Source organism: Pelobates fuscus, chromosome 5, assembly GCF_036172605.1.
Source record: "Pelobates fuscus isolate aPelFus1 chromosome 5, aPelFus1.pri, whole genome shotgun sequence".
In the NCBI taxonomy this organism is placed as follows: Eukaryota; Metazoa; Chordata; class Amphibia; order Anura; family Pelobatidae; genus Pelobates; species Pelobates fuscus.
This window is the reverse complement of record NC_086321.1, coordinates 370680013-370693992: the sequence shown is the minus strand read 5'-3', so window position 1 is coordinate 370693992 and position 13980 is coordinate 370680013. Positions and strand designations below refer to the sequence as shown.

Genomic DNA, 13980 nt, shown 5'->3' with positions numbered 1-13980 from the left:
AAGCCAAAGTCAATAACCAAAGAAACACGATCAGGAACACACTCTCAGATAACCAACAAAGGGAAACCACGACAGGGCAATGAGTGAAAAAAATTAGTGAGTTTAAATATCCCTCTTGTGGATCCAATTGGCCGTATCCGGCCTTTGACCCCAAAACGTGCACGCATGTCGAAGTCACTACCACTGTGGATAGACGTGGAGCTATATAACAGTGTGGATTTGCAGAGGCCGGCATCCACCGGCATGTCGCAAAACCCTGGTCTTATGGCATAGGACCGCCGTTTCCGGATAGGTGATTATTGTTGTGCATAGTATATGGAGAGGATGTAAACGTGACACCAATTTAGTTAATGATGAGGGCAAAGATGGCCTGGAGAGAGGGGTATGAACAAAGTTTCCTAACTGGAGGAGCGAGGTAATCACCAACAATGAAGGCAAGCAGTGCAGTAGTAGAGGCTTTGGTGATATAATTTTGGGTTGTTATCTCAGCATATATTAGTCCTGATAAACCTGGGGGGATAGAGGGAACGCTCGGGATAATGAGTAACCCCAGAATAATAATATGAGTAAGAGGTTGGTATATCGAAGTATTGTGATCACCAATATGTGTCACTAATCAGATCTTTGATTTTTTTTTCAGAAGCAGAGTGGGCTTCTTGCAGTATTGGAGTTTTTATCTGCCTGCAGTGCTCGGGAGTCCATCGAACTCCAACAATTGGCAAAGTAAAATCTGTTCGATTAGACAACTGGGAACATGACCTTATAGAGGTAAAAAAAAATAAAATAAGTAAAAGTACATTTTTAATTTAAACACAACCTTAAAAATAATTGTTTGAGCAATAGATGCCATGATTGGAAGTAGTACTAAATGAACCCCTCACGGAACAGTGAGGGTCTATGTTGCCATAGCGATTAGATTTAGTGATTCAATTTCCAAAATGGAATGATCCATAGGACCCACAGGAAATATATAGCGATGATGTACCTTAAGGGGTTAATAATCCTTTGCACTCTGCAGTAAAATTACAGTGATATTTATTTACTCATCAAACAAAGTCGGGCAACGTTTCAACGCCCTTCAGCGATTCAAATATATGGGGCAAAGCCAGCTTCAGCCTCGGGGGAACTAAGTTAAAATAAAGGAACCTTCTATTATATCCGAGTAGGAGAAAGACCTTTTATTCATATGGTGTAGGGGAGAGTACAGGAATCGTACATAGTAAATAATGTATTTAGAAATCTATACTTGTCCCTGTGTGGGAGACTCATTTGAGAGAAGAGAGAAATGACAGACCAGTATTGTTAAAAATGTTGTTATATAATGCGTACCATTGGAAACTATTTATAGTGAGCCTGCGAGATTAAAACAAACAGGGATTTCCTTTGCCTGTAAACTATTAGGGATTTTTTTCCCCACTAAACTGCGAATTCTACGTGAATTTCGAATTCAAGAACTTGTGAATAACCATGTTTTGTAATGATTTTCTAACTTTCTCACACAGTTTATGAAAGCTCACGGGAATCTAAGAGCAAAAGAAAGATATGAAGCCTTCGTGCCACCATTTTATTACAAGCCGCGAGTAAGGGATTGCATGTAAGTTGAGTCACGTGTGATGGGATGTGACGTGTATCTGCTTTATTGAAGCCGACAAAAGGCAACGTATGATGCAAGGTGACTTGGTTTGTTCAGTGAGAATTTTATATTCTTTATTAGAATCCCATTTGGAGGCACGACACATAGATCTGCACAACATGCCCATCTGACCATCATTCTTACCATTACAGGGAGGATAATATAATGGCTGTGTGTTTGTTTATGTTTTAGCTGACCTGTAGATGTTTTTAGATAGTTCATCAACCAGGGCCTCTTATTCGAGTTTTGCCTAAGGCCATAGGTGTGCGCACAGAGTGTGGGATTGACCCTGTGTTCCCTGGAATCCCTCCACCCCCCTCCCGCAAAATAAAGTCATACTAATGGCTGTGGTCTATTGGCCACTGATCCGAGGGGGAAGAAGGGAGAACTTGGTCTGTACTTCCAGGCCACGTTCTCCACTCATTTACTGTATTCGAAAGCATTGCCGCAGGTTAACATGGTAACGCTCTACATTTCCTGGTGCCGGCCCGGAAAGAACTGTCTAGATTCCCCCCTCCCTGGCCAAAGATAATTCTCAAGGACAGGGGAAGAAACTGCATTTTGTAGTTTTTTTTTTTTCATTATGAAAGCTTCAACTTCCCACTACATCCCCTAACACCCCACAACAGCTCCATAATCCCGAAACATCCCCTTACTCTCATTACATCCTCTAACACCACCATAACGGCCCCAAACTCCCACTACTGTCTCTAGATCCCCACTACTGCTACTGCCTAGGTGCATTTTATTATTATTATTATTAATATTTATAAAGCGCCAACCAAAGTTTTGCAGCGCTGTACAATGGGTGGACTAACAGACACGTATTTGTAACCAGACGAGTTGGACACACAGAAACAGAGGGGTTGAGGGCCCTGCTCAATGAGCTTACATGCCAGATGGAGTGGGGTATAGTGACACAAAATGTAAGGGTTGGGTCGAAAAGGACGTTGCTAGGATAGTATTTACTGAGGGCTTAGTGTTGTTTTGATGACATCTCCCATAGCATTCCCTGATAGCTACTTGCACACAGCCACACACATAACTCACAGTTACCTATACACAGCAATACTCAAATCTCCCAGCTACCCACACACAGCAATACACATTATTCACAGCTACCATCTATACTCACATTACACACGTAAATCCACAACACACATCTGACACACAGCTACAACACTTACAGCCACTTTACACCTACACAAGTCACACACACACCATACATCCACTTAACATTTTAATAAATATTCACATTAAATAACATTAAAAAATAACATAAGGGCAGAATTTCTCTGTGCCCACCTTTGAAATGGACTGCACACGCCTATGCCTAAAGCCTCACACTCTAGAGCCCCCTCTAGTGGAATCTGTTATTACAGGCAAAATACTAGAATACCTCTATTAGAGGTTAGTGGATGGTCAGTGGCTGACTGCATAGATGAGACGACTAGGGGGGGAAGAATCTAAATTCAGTGTCATTTATACCTGAAGCAAGGAAAGATTGTTTAGTAGGCTACAAATCCTGCATGTTCAAAGTAACATATATGTTAGGAATTTATTTTAAGTCATATTTCATTCTTGAGGAAAGTTCCCCGTGAAAAAACGGAGCTCTTAATCTCACGACCGCTACCCCCAATTTACAATGTCAAAGCAGTTAAAACTAAAAATAACAAAAACTTTAATAGAACACACATAATATCACACTAACACACCTAATGTATTACCCCAAAATGTGAGGGTTAAAAATGAAACAATGCGACTGCAGTGGTACAGTGGCAAGACAGTATGGCAGAAAGCCTTATGGGGTAAGGACAGCAACAGCCTTCACATAGATGCAGTTAGTTACTAGAACATCGAAACAAAATTGCAATAGTGAGGAAACATAGTTGCTGACAAAAACCTCCCACGGAGCTACAGCCTATTTATAACTGTTTCGTGCCAAGAGGCAAGGAAAGAGAACGTTGGATTCTCCTACTCCAAGCTGTTCTTGGTTTCCCTAAACCTTCCGATAATCCTAAGGCGTAAATGCTTATTCGTTACCAGTAAAAAAATCCCTGGTCTATCTAAAGCAATCAGAGGATAATAAATCGAAAGGATAGTGAGATAAAAAATAGAGGAAAAGAAAGTATGAAAATGGCTGAGTCTAAACAGAGCTAAACAGAAGGCTACATCGCCGTAAATGCTCCTAACTCAGAGTCATGGTAATCACTCTATTATATCTCAAAGACTGCAAGGTTTCCTGCAAGCTGTCAAGGCAGTCGACAGAAGTTTTATCCAGATACAGGATCGTTTCAAGAAGCAGTAGATCAAGCTGCCCAGTAAATCAAGCTGCCCACAGCAGCTTGATTTACTGGGCAGCTTGATCTACTGCTTCTTGAAACGATCCTGTATCTGGATAAAACTTCTGTCGACTGCCTTGACAGCTTGCAGGAAACCTTGCAGTCTTTGAGATATAATAGAGTGATTACCATGACTCTGAGTTAGGAGCATTTACGGCGATGTAGCCTTCTGTTTAGCTCTGTTTAGACTCAGCCATTTTCATACTTTCTTTTCCTCTATTTTTTATCTCACTATCCTTTCGATTTATTATCCTCTGATTGCTTTAGATAGACCAGGGATTTTTTTACTGGTAACGAATAAGCATTTACGCCTTAGGATTATCGGAAGGTTTAGGGAAACCAAGAACAGCTTGGAGTAGGAGAATCCAACGTTCTCTTTCCTTGCCTCTTGGCACGAAACAGTTATAAATAGGCTGTAGCTCCGTGGGAGGTTTCTGTCAGCAACTATGTTTCCTCACTATTGCAATTTTGTTTCGATGTTCTAGTAACTAACTGCATCTATGTGAAGGCTGTTGCTGTCCTTACCCCATAAGGCTTTCTGCCATACTGTCTTGCCACTGTACCACTGCAGTCGCATTGTTTCATTTTTAACCCTCACATTTTGGGGTAATACATTAGGTGTGTTAGTGTGATATTATGTGTGTTCTATTAAAGTTTTTGTTATTTTTAGTTTTAACTGCTTTGACATTGTAAATTGGGGGTAGCGGTCGTGAGATTAAGAGCTCCGTTTTTTCACGGGGAACTTTCCTCACTTCCTTTCCTTTGTTGATTTTCTACATATAGAGGGTTAAGCCCTATACTACCCCTGTAACCCTTCTTCAGTTTTTTGGTCAGAGTTCACTCTCTGACTGATAACTCATTTGTTTACATATTTCATTCTTATCAGGATTCTAAAAGAAGAATGGATCAAGGCAAAGTATGAACGCAGGGAATTCGAATTCAAAAGGGACTACCCAACAGGTAAACGTTAAAGAAAAGACATGCTTGGCCTCACAGAAACATTGTGTGGAAATTAATTATGTTCAAACCCATTCATTAATGTGGTACACAAGCAAATCTAGCATTAATCTTTGCAAGAATTCATGATCTGTATTCAATGTGTGTATGTTTGCGTGTTTGTGGTCAATGTGTGTATGTTTGCATGATCTGTATTCAATGTGTGTATGTTTGCATGATCTGTATTTAATGTGTGTATGTTTGCATGATCTGTATTCAATGTATGTATGTTTGCGTGTTTGTGGTCAATGTGTGTATGTTTGTGTGTTTGTGTTAGTTCTTGATATTGCACACTGGTCAAGATTAGAAGAAATTTAAGTCATTAATAAATCTATATATCCCTCTCTCAGCATTCTGCATTATTAAACGAACACTAGAGGGTCAGGAACACCAACATCTATTCCTGACCCTATAGTGTTAAAACCACCATCTAGCCACCCTGAGCCCCCTTATCCCTCTAAATATAGCAAAATCTTTCAATCAGTCTGCAGCTGCTGGCTCTGCCCCTTATCTGTCTGCTTAGCTGACATCATCAGAAGTGGTTATCTGACCCAATCACAATGCTTTCTCACAGGATTGGCTGAGACTGTCAAGGGTGCAGATCAGGGGCAGAGCCAGCACAAGTCAAACACAGCCCTGGCCAATCAGCATCTCCTCATAGAGATGAATTGAATCAATACATCTCTATGAGGAACGTTCAGTGTCTCCATGCAGAGGGTGGAGACACTGAATGTCAGTCACACTGTGCAGCACTGCCCCAGGAAGCACCTCTAGTTGCCATCTGAGGAGTGCCCAGTGGAGGTATCCTTAGGCTGTAATGTAAACACTGCATTTTCTCTGAAAAGACAGTGTTTACAGCAGAAAGCCAGAATGGAATGATTATACTCACCAGAATAAATGCAATAAGCTGTAGTTGTTCTGGACACTCTATTGTGTCCTTTAACCCCTTAAGGACCAAACTTCTGGAATAAAAGGGAATCATGACATGTCACACATGTCACACATGTCATGTGTCCTTAAGGGGTTAAAAGCTAACACTTTACAGTTTGTCCACAATAATGAAACTTACACTAATGTGCTGTGTGTGTAAGTAAATCACAAAGCTCCTCAACAATAAAACTCACCACAATGTAATATGTGTTTGTGCTTACTACAGCAATGCAATTTACTTTTACACTCAGTGTGTATGAATGTATCACAGAGCTCCACAGCAAAACAATTCACAATCACTCAGTGTGTATGAATGTATCACAGAGCTCCACAGCAAAACAATTCACAATCGCTCAGTGTGTATGAATGTATCACAGAGCTCCACAGCAAAACAATTCACAATCACTCAGTGTGTATGAATGTATCACAGAGCTCCACAGCAAAACAATTCACAATCACTCAGTGTGTATGAATGTATCACAGAGCTCCACAGCAAAACAATTCACAATCACTCAGTGTGTATGAATGTATCACAGAGCTCCACAGCAATGAAACGCACACAATGTGTATTTTAATGGATGTAAACGTGTTTGCAACTTGGTTTAGATAATGGCATAAATGGCACGTAAATCACTAGGCCATGGCCTCCCTTTGAAAAAAAAAGATATACAAATACCAGTTCTATCACACCCTTCAAATATATGTCATCCATATTATATTAAATAATATTTTTAGATAATATAATTGTAGGGTGCAGAGGATCTAAAGGAGGTGTTTTGGATAAGATAGCTGGGATGCATGTTGATGTAGGTTAATTTGTGTCAGTGACTGACTGCACAGTAATCTGGGCGGTGGGAATCTGAATGCAGTTTTAGGTATTACTGAAGCAAGAACTGATTGAATAAAAGACGTGTTATTGCAATCTGATCTGTACACCATAGATGATATGTCATTTTTTTGTCTGTAAGGAGACAAAGAAGGTTACCTGTGGAAGCGAGGACGTGACAACAGACAATTTTTGAAGAGGTGGTTTGTTTATTCGGAGAGTGAACGACTTCTAAAGTATTACACCAATAACGTGAGTTTTGATTGATTTTGTTTTATTGAAAATAGAGGGTACACATCCCCGAAAGGGCTTCTCATAATAATATTTCTTATTCTAGCAAACGGTCCCAAAAGGAACAATTCCTATTCGTAGCTTGAATGCCATGTTTCAGGGTGACAAAATTGGCCATGCCCACGGACTGGAGATCACATACGTACAAGACAGACAGACCAGAAACTTGTTTGTGTACCATGAAGACGGAAAGGTAAAGAATCTCAAATAAAGGGATGTAGCTATTTATCATCACGCTATCATTTACTTTTACCATTACCGGATTGGTGAAAAAGGCTCTGCACCTCGCCTTTAGCACTCAAGTTTCACAATTGATCACAGTCTTTTTGAAGAATAGTTTTCGACACATTGACACTCAGGGAAATCAACATTTTTCTAATATTAAACCAATAATTCCAAATTGTGCGTATGAGCAGAATGAACATCACCTGGTGGCGTGTGAAAGCATTGCTAATTTAGGATTTCTCGATTATACCAATTAAACGTCAAATACGCGCTAACATACAAACACAATAACTCAAATACCATTTGGAAGGAATTTGAACAAAATATATATACACTGCAATGTCCATGAGGAATATGTGGACTCTTGCGCATGATGAGTGTAACGGATCGCCTGGCACCCCGACTGGGTACCTCCGTTAAAGGATGCTCCTAGCGTTTCCTGAGGACTCCAAGCACTCTGGCAGACACCACAATCACCGAACCGAAGAAGCATATAAATTCTCTCAAGCATATGAATGCTGTAGACAGTTGAATAGGAAACCATACGAATAGGTTTACACTTCTAGCAGTCAAACTGGAACAGCATACAATAAATCCTCCCCGAAGAATGAGACGACACTTCACTTTGAGGGTTAAAACAGGAACTCAGGTTTAATGGCAGGTACTCTGCTTTTATGCAGTGCTCCCCTGCAAGGGAGACGCCCACAGACAATTAGGCATTAACCAATCAACTATCGGTTACATCCCACATATTCCCTCCCCTCTGCTTGGGAGATAATTGAGTTTCTCACTGTATCTCCTCAATTATCTCCAAGCTAAAACTTATACATTTTTATAACTTTAAAACTATACATTCAATCTTAATAAAAAACCACATATTATTAATCAGCACACTTGAAATATGAACATACTCAAAAATCATGCAAATCCTTCCATTAGTTCAAAAGTTAGTCGGAAGTCCTTTGTGACCGACCGCAAGCACATTTCCATGCCCAAAACAGTTCCACAGATTCAGGCTGTGCGGTCGGTCTATTTCTGCCCTGAAAATAACAAAGTCTGATCCGAAGGCGGCGTTCGAATCGTCGAACACACTTCGACTTCTGTCGAAGTGTCGAAGTGAAACCGGGGTTGTCTCCATGGTGTTATATTGTCTACCAGAGGTCTATTTTACACCCAGAAATGACAAAGTTCTGTTCGAACGTGTGTTCGAATCTTCGAACGTGACTTAGTCTCCAGCCGCAGTGTCGAAGGGTAGGGGAAGGTACAGCTCACCGCGTTCGACTGGATTAAAATGGCCGCCGCCACGTGTTCGACTGTAATGGCGGCCACTTCGGCACTTCGACGACTTCGGCACTTCGACGACTTCGGCACTTCGACTGCATACGAAGTGCCAGTTTAAAAGTTGTAATACTGCTCCACAGTATTTAAAGGGCCAGGAACAGCATATAATCATCCATTGTGCCCAAATACCCTTCTTACGGGGTTAATACACCCCAGGGCCATAGTCGCAGGGCAGGAGGCTAGCAACCAGGCCTCTCCAGTGGCGAGGTTGGCTCCGCCACAATGAGTTAATACGCAGAGCTTTTATTTAACTGTATCTTTTATTTGAGCGAAATAAAAGATACAATTATATAACATGTTTTGACTCATGGCTGATCAAAGGGGGAAAAAATCTAACCATGTAAGAAGCAACAGAAAAAAATACATAAATACGTCTAACTGTCCACTCTTTTGCAACATCTAGTTCCATATTTTTGACACTACGTATATGTGCGATTGCTTCAATGCCTTTGTCAAGACGTCCGCTGGGTTTTCGTCCGAGTAATGTAGAGAACTTTTCCAGCTCCTTCCTTGAACGGTTCCATTACAATATGATATGCAATATCTGTGTGTTTCGTTTTATTTTCATTCATCCTATTCTTAGAGTAATCTATCGCTGCTTGGTTGTCACAGTAAATTTCGATAGTCTGTGGAATTAAACATTCAGATCAGTTTAGTTCTTCTAATATCAAGCATGCCCAGATTGCCTCTTTAACACCTTGAGCCAATTAAATATATTCCGCTTCCATGGTGGAGGTTGAGGTACATTTTTGCTTCGATGAAGGCCATTGCAAAGTATTCCTCCCTAATTTTGTGATCATTCCGAATAGGAATGTCTGTCTTCTGTGTCTCCTGCCCAATCTGTGTCACAATATTTTTTTAATTCTGTTTTTTTATTTAGTTTGTATGCAAGTCTACAGTCTTTAGTTTTGTTTATCTGGGTTGGTATTGTACTGTGACAGTTTTGTTACTGCTGAAAGGTTGTAGTCTGTTTCACACCGGTATATTGTTGCACCGGAGCTCTGTGGTAGAGGACTGCAAACCTCCAAAATGCATTGAAAGGTGAAGGGTGTATAGTCAGATAGGTTTATTGTGCTATAAAGAACAAAACAGGGATATCATTTTTGACCTTGAGGCCTTTAAGGGACACTATAGTCACCAGAACAACTACAGCTTAATGTATTTGTTCTGGTGAGTATAATAGTGAGTATAATAGTGAGTATAGCTCCCTTTAGGCATTTTCATGTAAACACTGCCTTTTCAGAGAAAAGGCATTGTTTACATTGCTCCTAGGGACACCTCCAAGTGGCCACTCCTCAGATGGCCACTGGAGGGGCTTCCTGGCTCAGGGCTGCACAGTAAGCAGTCTTGCCGTTCAGCATCTCCACGCTCTGCATGGAGACGCTGAATTTTCCTCATAGAGATGCATTGATTCAATGCATCTCCATGAGGAGGTCCTGATTGGCCAAAATGGCATTTGGCCCCACCCCTGTGCCGATTTCCCTATGAGAAAGCATTGGATTGGCAAAAAATCGTCCATTTCGATGATGTCACAAAGGGGGCAGATCCAGCGCCAGCGGACCCACGCAGCGCTGGAAATACGGTGAATTTTAAACTTTTATAGGGGGTTGGGGGGGGGGCAAGCCACCTAAATGGCGGGTTTAGCACTATAGGGTCAGGAATACATGTTTGTGTTCCTGACCCTATAGTGATCCTTTAATCATTTACATGTAACTGATTTAGGTCTCAGGGCCGAGACGTCATGTCCCAGTTTTGTTCTTTATAGCACAATAGCTATGTGCACTAGTTTCGTCTTTTACAGACTTACCCAGAATGCATCGTAATCTAGTGTTCCTTGTTTTATTTTATTTTTGTATATCCTGATACGAAAATCTCTGATACGAAAATGTGTTCACAATTTTTGCGTTTGTAGCCCGTTCTTGGTTGCTTAACATCGTTACTTGTTGTCCTGGATTGCTTTTTTCAGGTTTCTTATTTTCTCACAGAGCTTCCTTGAGGTGCTCTGTCGTTCTGTCTAATATCAATCTCCTTCTAACAGAAACGTCATCTGAACGAATAGGCAAAGTCATGTTTATATTTTCACAGCAATATTGCTTCGCCTGGTGTTTTTTTTTTTGCGTTAGAGATTTCTGACAGATTTTGGTTTCAAATAAACAAGGAGAGAAAAGGTGGGTGAGTGGGAAAGGAAATTCAATGTAAACCAAGTGCAGGCTAGCCTCTGTAGATTGGACACTCCAAATCCAATAACGAGAAAAATATGTATACAGATTAACAGGGCGCCACAGTCACTAAATAGGTATATGTGGGGGAAAAGAACCATATAATAAATATACTGGTTAAAATAGTAATTTATTGATACAGAAGTAGATAAAAAATATATATTAATAGCACAAACACAAGTGCTCAAATTATATAAGACAGGAACCCATAGGTATAGCAGCTCACTAATACATAATGCTGAATTGGGCAAATAAGGTGCAGATAGTAAAAGTGCAAAGTGCAGTGCAAGTATAAGGTACAAAATACTAGTACCAAAAATGCACCAAGTCCATAATATATAGCCCAAGAAAAAAAAGGAAAATAATCAGCATATATAAACAATAAAACCGCTGATACCACGATGCAGGGTCCCAAAGGGTCGTCAATGTTTCAATGCTCGCATTGAAACATTGACGACCCTTTGGGACCCTGCATAGTGGTATCAGCGGTTTTATTGTTTATATATGCTGATTATTTTCCTTTTTTTTCTTGGGCTATATATTATGGACTTGCAGGGCCGGCGCTACCATAAGGCGGCCCAGGCGGCCGCCTTAGGGCGCACCGGCCCTGGGGGCGCAAAATCAGGCTGACCGGAAGGAGGGAAGCGCACTGCGCTCCCCTCCAACCGACGACCTGTTGTAGCGTGGCCGAGCGCCCGGTTCTGCGGGCGCGCGAGGGAGCACTCTCCCATGTGTGCTTCCTCTTCAGCTCCCTCGCGCGCCGTATACTGATACCGGAGCCGGAAGATGACGTCATCTTCCGGCGCCGGCATCCCTACGCGGTGCGCGAGGGAGCTGAAGAGGAAGCACACATGGGAGAGTGCTCCCTCGCGCCCGCCCGGGAGCCAGCCAGCCAGCCACCAAGGGAGCCAGGGAGCCAGCCAGCCACCAAGGGAGCCAGGGAGCCAGCCAGCCACCAAGGGAGCCAGGGAGCCAGCCAGCCACCAAGGGAGCCAGGGAGCCAGCCAAGGAGCCCAGGAGCCCAGCAGCACCACTGGACCCCAGGGAATCCCTTCAGCACTCCAAAAAGGTAAGGAGGCTGGGGGATTAAATTAAAAAAAAAAACATGTGTTAGTGTGAGTGTTAGTGTGTGTGTGTGTGTCTGCTAGTGAGCGTCAGTGTGTGTGTCTGCTAGTGAGCGTCAGTGTGTGTGTCTGCTAGTGAGCGTCAGTGTGTGTGTCTGCTAGTGAGTGTCAGTGAGTGTGTCTGCTAGTGAGCGTCAGTGAGTGTGTCTGCTAGAGAGCGTCAGTGAGTGTGTCTGCTAGTGAGCGTCAGTGTGTGTGTCTGCTAGTGAGCGTCAGTGAGTGTGTCTGCTAGTGAGTGTCAGTGAGTGTGTCTGCTAGTGAGCGTCAGTGAGTGTGTCTGCTAGAGAGCGTCAGTGAGTGTGTCTGCTAGTGAGTGTCAGTGAGTGTGTCTGCTAGTGAGTGTCAGTGATTGTGTTACTGTGTGTCTCTTACTGAGTGTGTTTGTGTGTGTATTAGTGAGTCTGTTTGATGTCTGTTAGTGAGTGTGTGTTTGTCAGTGAGAGTGTATGTTTTGTAAGTGAGTGTGTATGTCTGTCTGTCGCTGAGTGTGTCTGTCAGTAAATGTGTGTCCGTTAGCTGGTGTGTATGCATCTGTTCGTGAGAGTGTGTCTTCAGCACTTACCTTTCTCCCTTGGCGCTGGGGATTCCTCCGCCTCTCAGCTCCGAATGCCCTTGCCGTGCACGCATTCAAACCGCCCATAGGAAAGCATTACTCAATGCTTTCCTATGGACGTTCAGTGTTTTAGAATAGCGGAAGCTCCTCTAGTGGCTGTCAGTGAGACATCCACTAGAGGCTGGATTAACCCTCGGTGAAACATAGCAGTTTCTCTGAAACTGCTATGTTTTCAGCTGCAGGGTTAAAACTAGAGGGACCTGACACCCAGACCACTTCATTGAGCTGATGTGATCTGGGTGTCTGTAGTGGTCCTTTAAGTGTGTGTGCATCTGCATGCACTGGCGTACATACCGCGGTCGCAGGGGTCACGGCCCTGCAACCCCTGCGACCAGGTGCCCGCCGCCATGTGTTGCGGCCCCGGCCCGCGCAAAGTAAGCGCGAGAGGGGGGGGGGAGCACGGATCAATTTGCGAACTGGGGCCCCATGGGTCATGTGTACGCCACTGCACCTACCCTGGTGTCTGCCGCAGGCTGTGTGGAGGGGGCGAGAATATGAATGACATCATATCCCTGCTCCCTGTGTACCACACAGCGCGGCTGGCGGCCAGTGATGGGGCTGGGCTGCAGGACAGGACTCCAAGGAGCCAGACAGCATGCATCCAGGGGACAAGATTGAACTGATGTAAGTATGTAATTGTGTATGTCTCTGTATGTATGTATGTATGTATGTAGGCCTCTGTATGCCTGTATGGCTTTGTATGTATGTTTCTGTATGCCTGTATGTCTCTGTATGCCTGTATGTCTTTGTCTGTATGTTTCTGTATGTCTCTGTATGTACAAATGTATGTGTCTGTATGCCTGTATGTCTCTGTATGTACAAATGTATGTATCTGTATGCCTGTATGTCTTTGTACGTATGTGTCTGTATGCCTGTATGTCTCTGTATACCTGTATATATGTATGTGTCTGTATGACGGTATGTCTCTGTATGCGTGTATGTCTTTGTATGCCTGTATGTCTCTGTATGTATGTATGTGTCTGTATGCCTGGATGTCTCTGTATGTATGTTTCTGTATGTCTATGTATGTATGTATGTGTCTGTATGCCTGGATGTCTCTGTATGTATGTTTCTGTATGTCTATGTATGTATGTATGTGTCTGTATGACGGTATGCCTCTGTATGTATGTCTTTATATGCATGTATGTCTCTGTCTGTGTCTGTATGTCTCTGTATGATTATTTCTGTGTTTGTATGAACCTTATTTTAAACGAGGGTGGGGGGCACCAAAATGCCTCTTCGCCTGTGTAACTAAAAATCCTAGCACCGGTCCTGTGGACTTGGTGCATTTTTGGTACTAGTATTTTGTACCTTATACTTGCACTGCACTTTGCACTTTTACTATCTGCACCTTATTTGCCCAATTCAGCATTATGTATTAGTGAGCTGCTATACCTATGGGTTCCTGTCTTATATAATTTGAGCACTTGTGTTTGTGCT

At 42.5% G+C, this 13980-nt stretch overlaps 1 protein-coding gene across 2 annotated transcripts in view; it reads left to right on the top strand.

The window, feature by feature from the left end:
- The window catches only part of ADAP2 (ArfGAP with dual PH domains 2), a 45687-nt gene that overhangs the window by 19190 nt on the left and 12517 nt on the right, over positions 1-13980 (top strand). The window contains exons 2-6 of one of the 2 annotated variants that reach the window (XM_063453395.1): positions 644-768; positions 1503-1594; positions 4862-4935; positions 6870-6979; positions 7065-7211. In XM_063453395.1, the coding sequence (XP_063309465.1) occupies positions 644-768; positions 1503-1594; positions 4862-4935; positions 6870-6979; positions 7065-7211 (548 nt within the window). Of the gene's footprint in view, positions 1-640; positions 769-1502; positions 1595-4861; positions 4936-6869; positions 6980-7064; positions 7212-13980 lie in introns of both variants that reach the window. The other variant, XM_063453394.1, reaches the window with a different exon arrangement.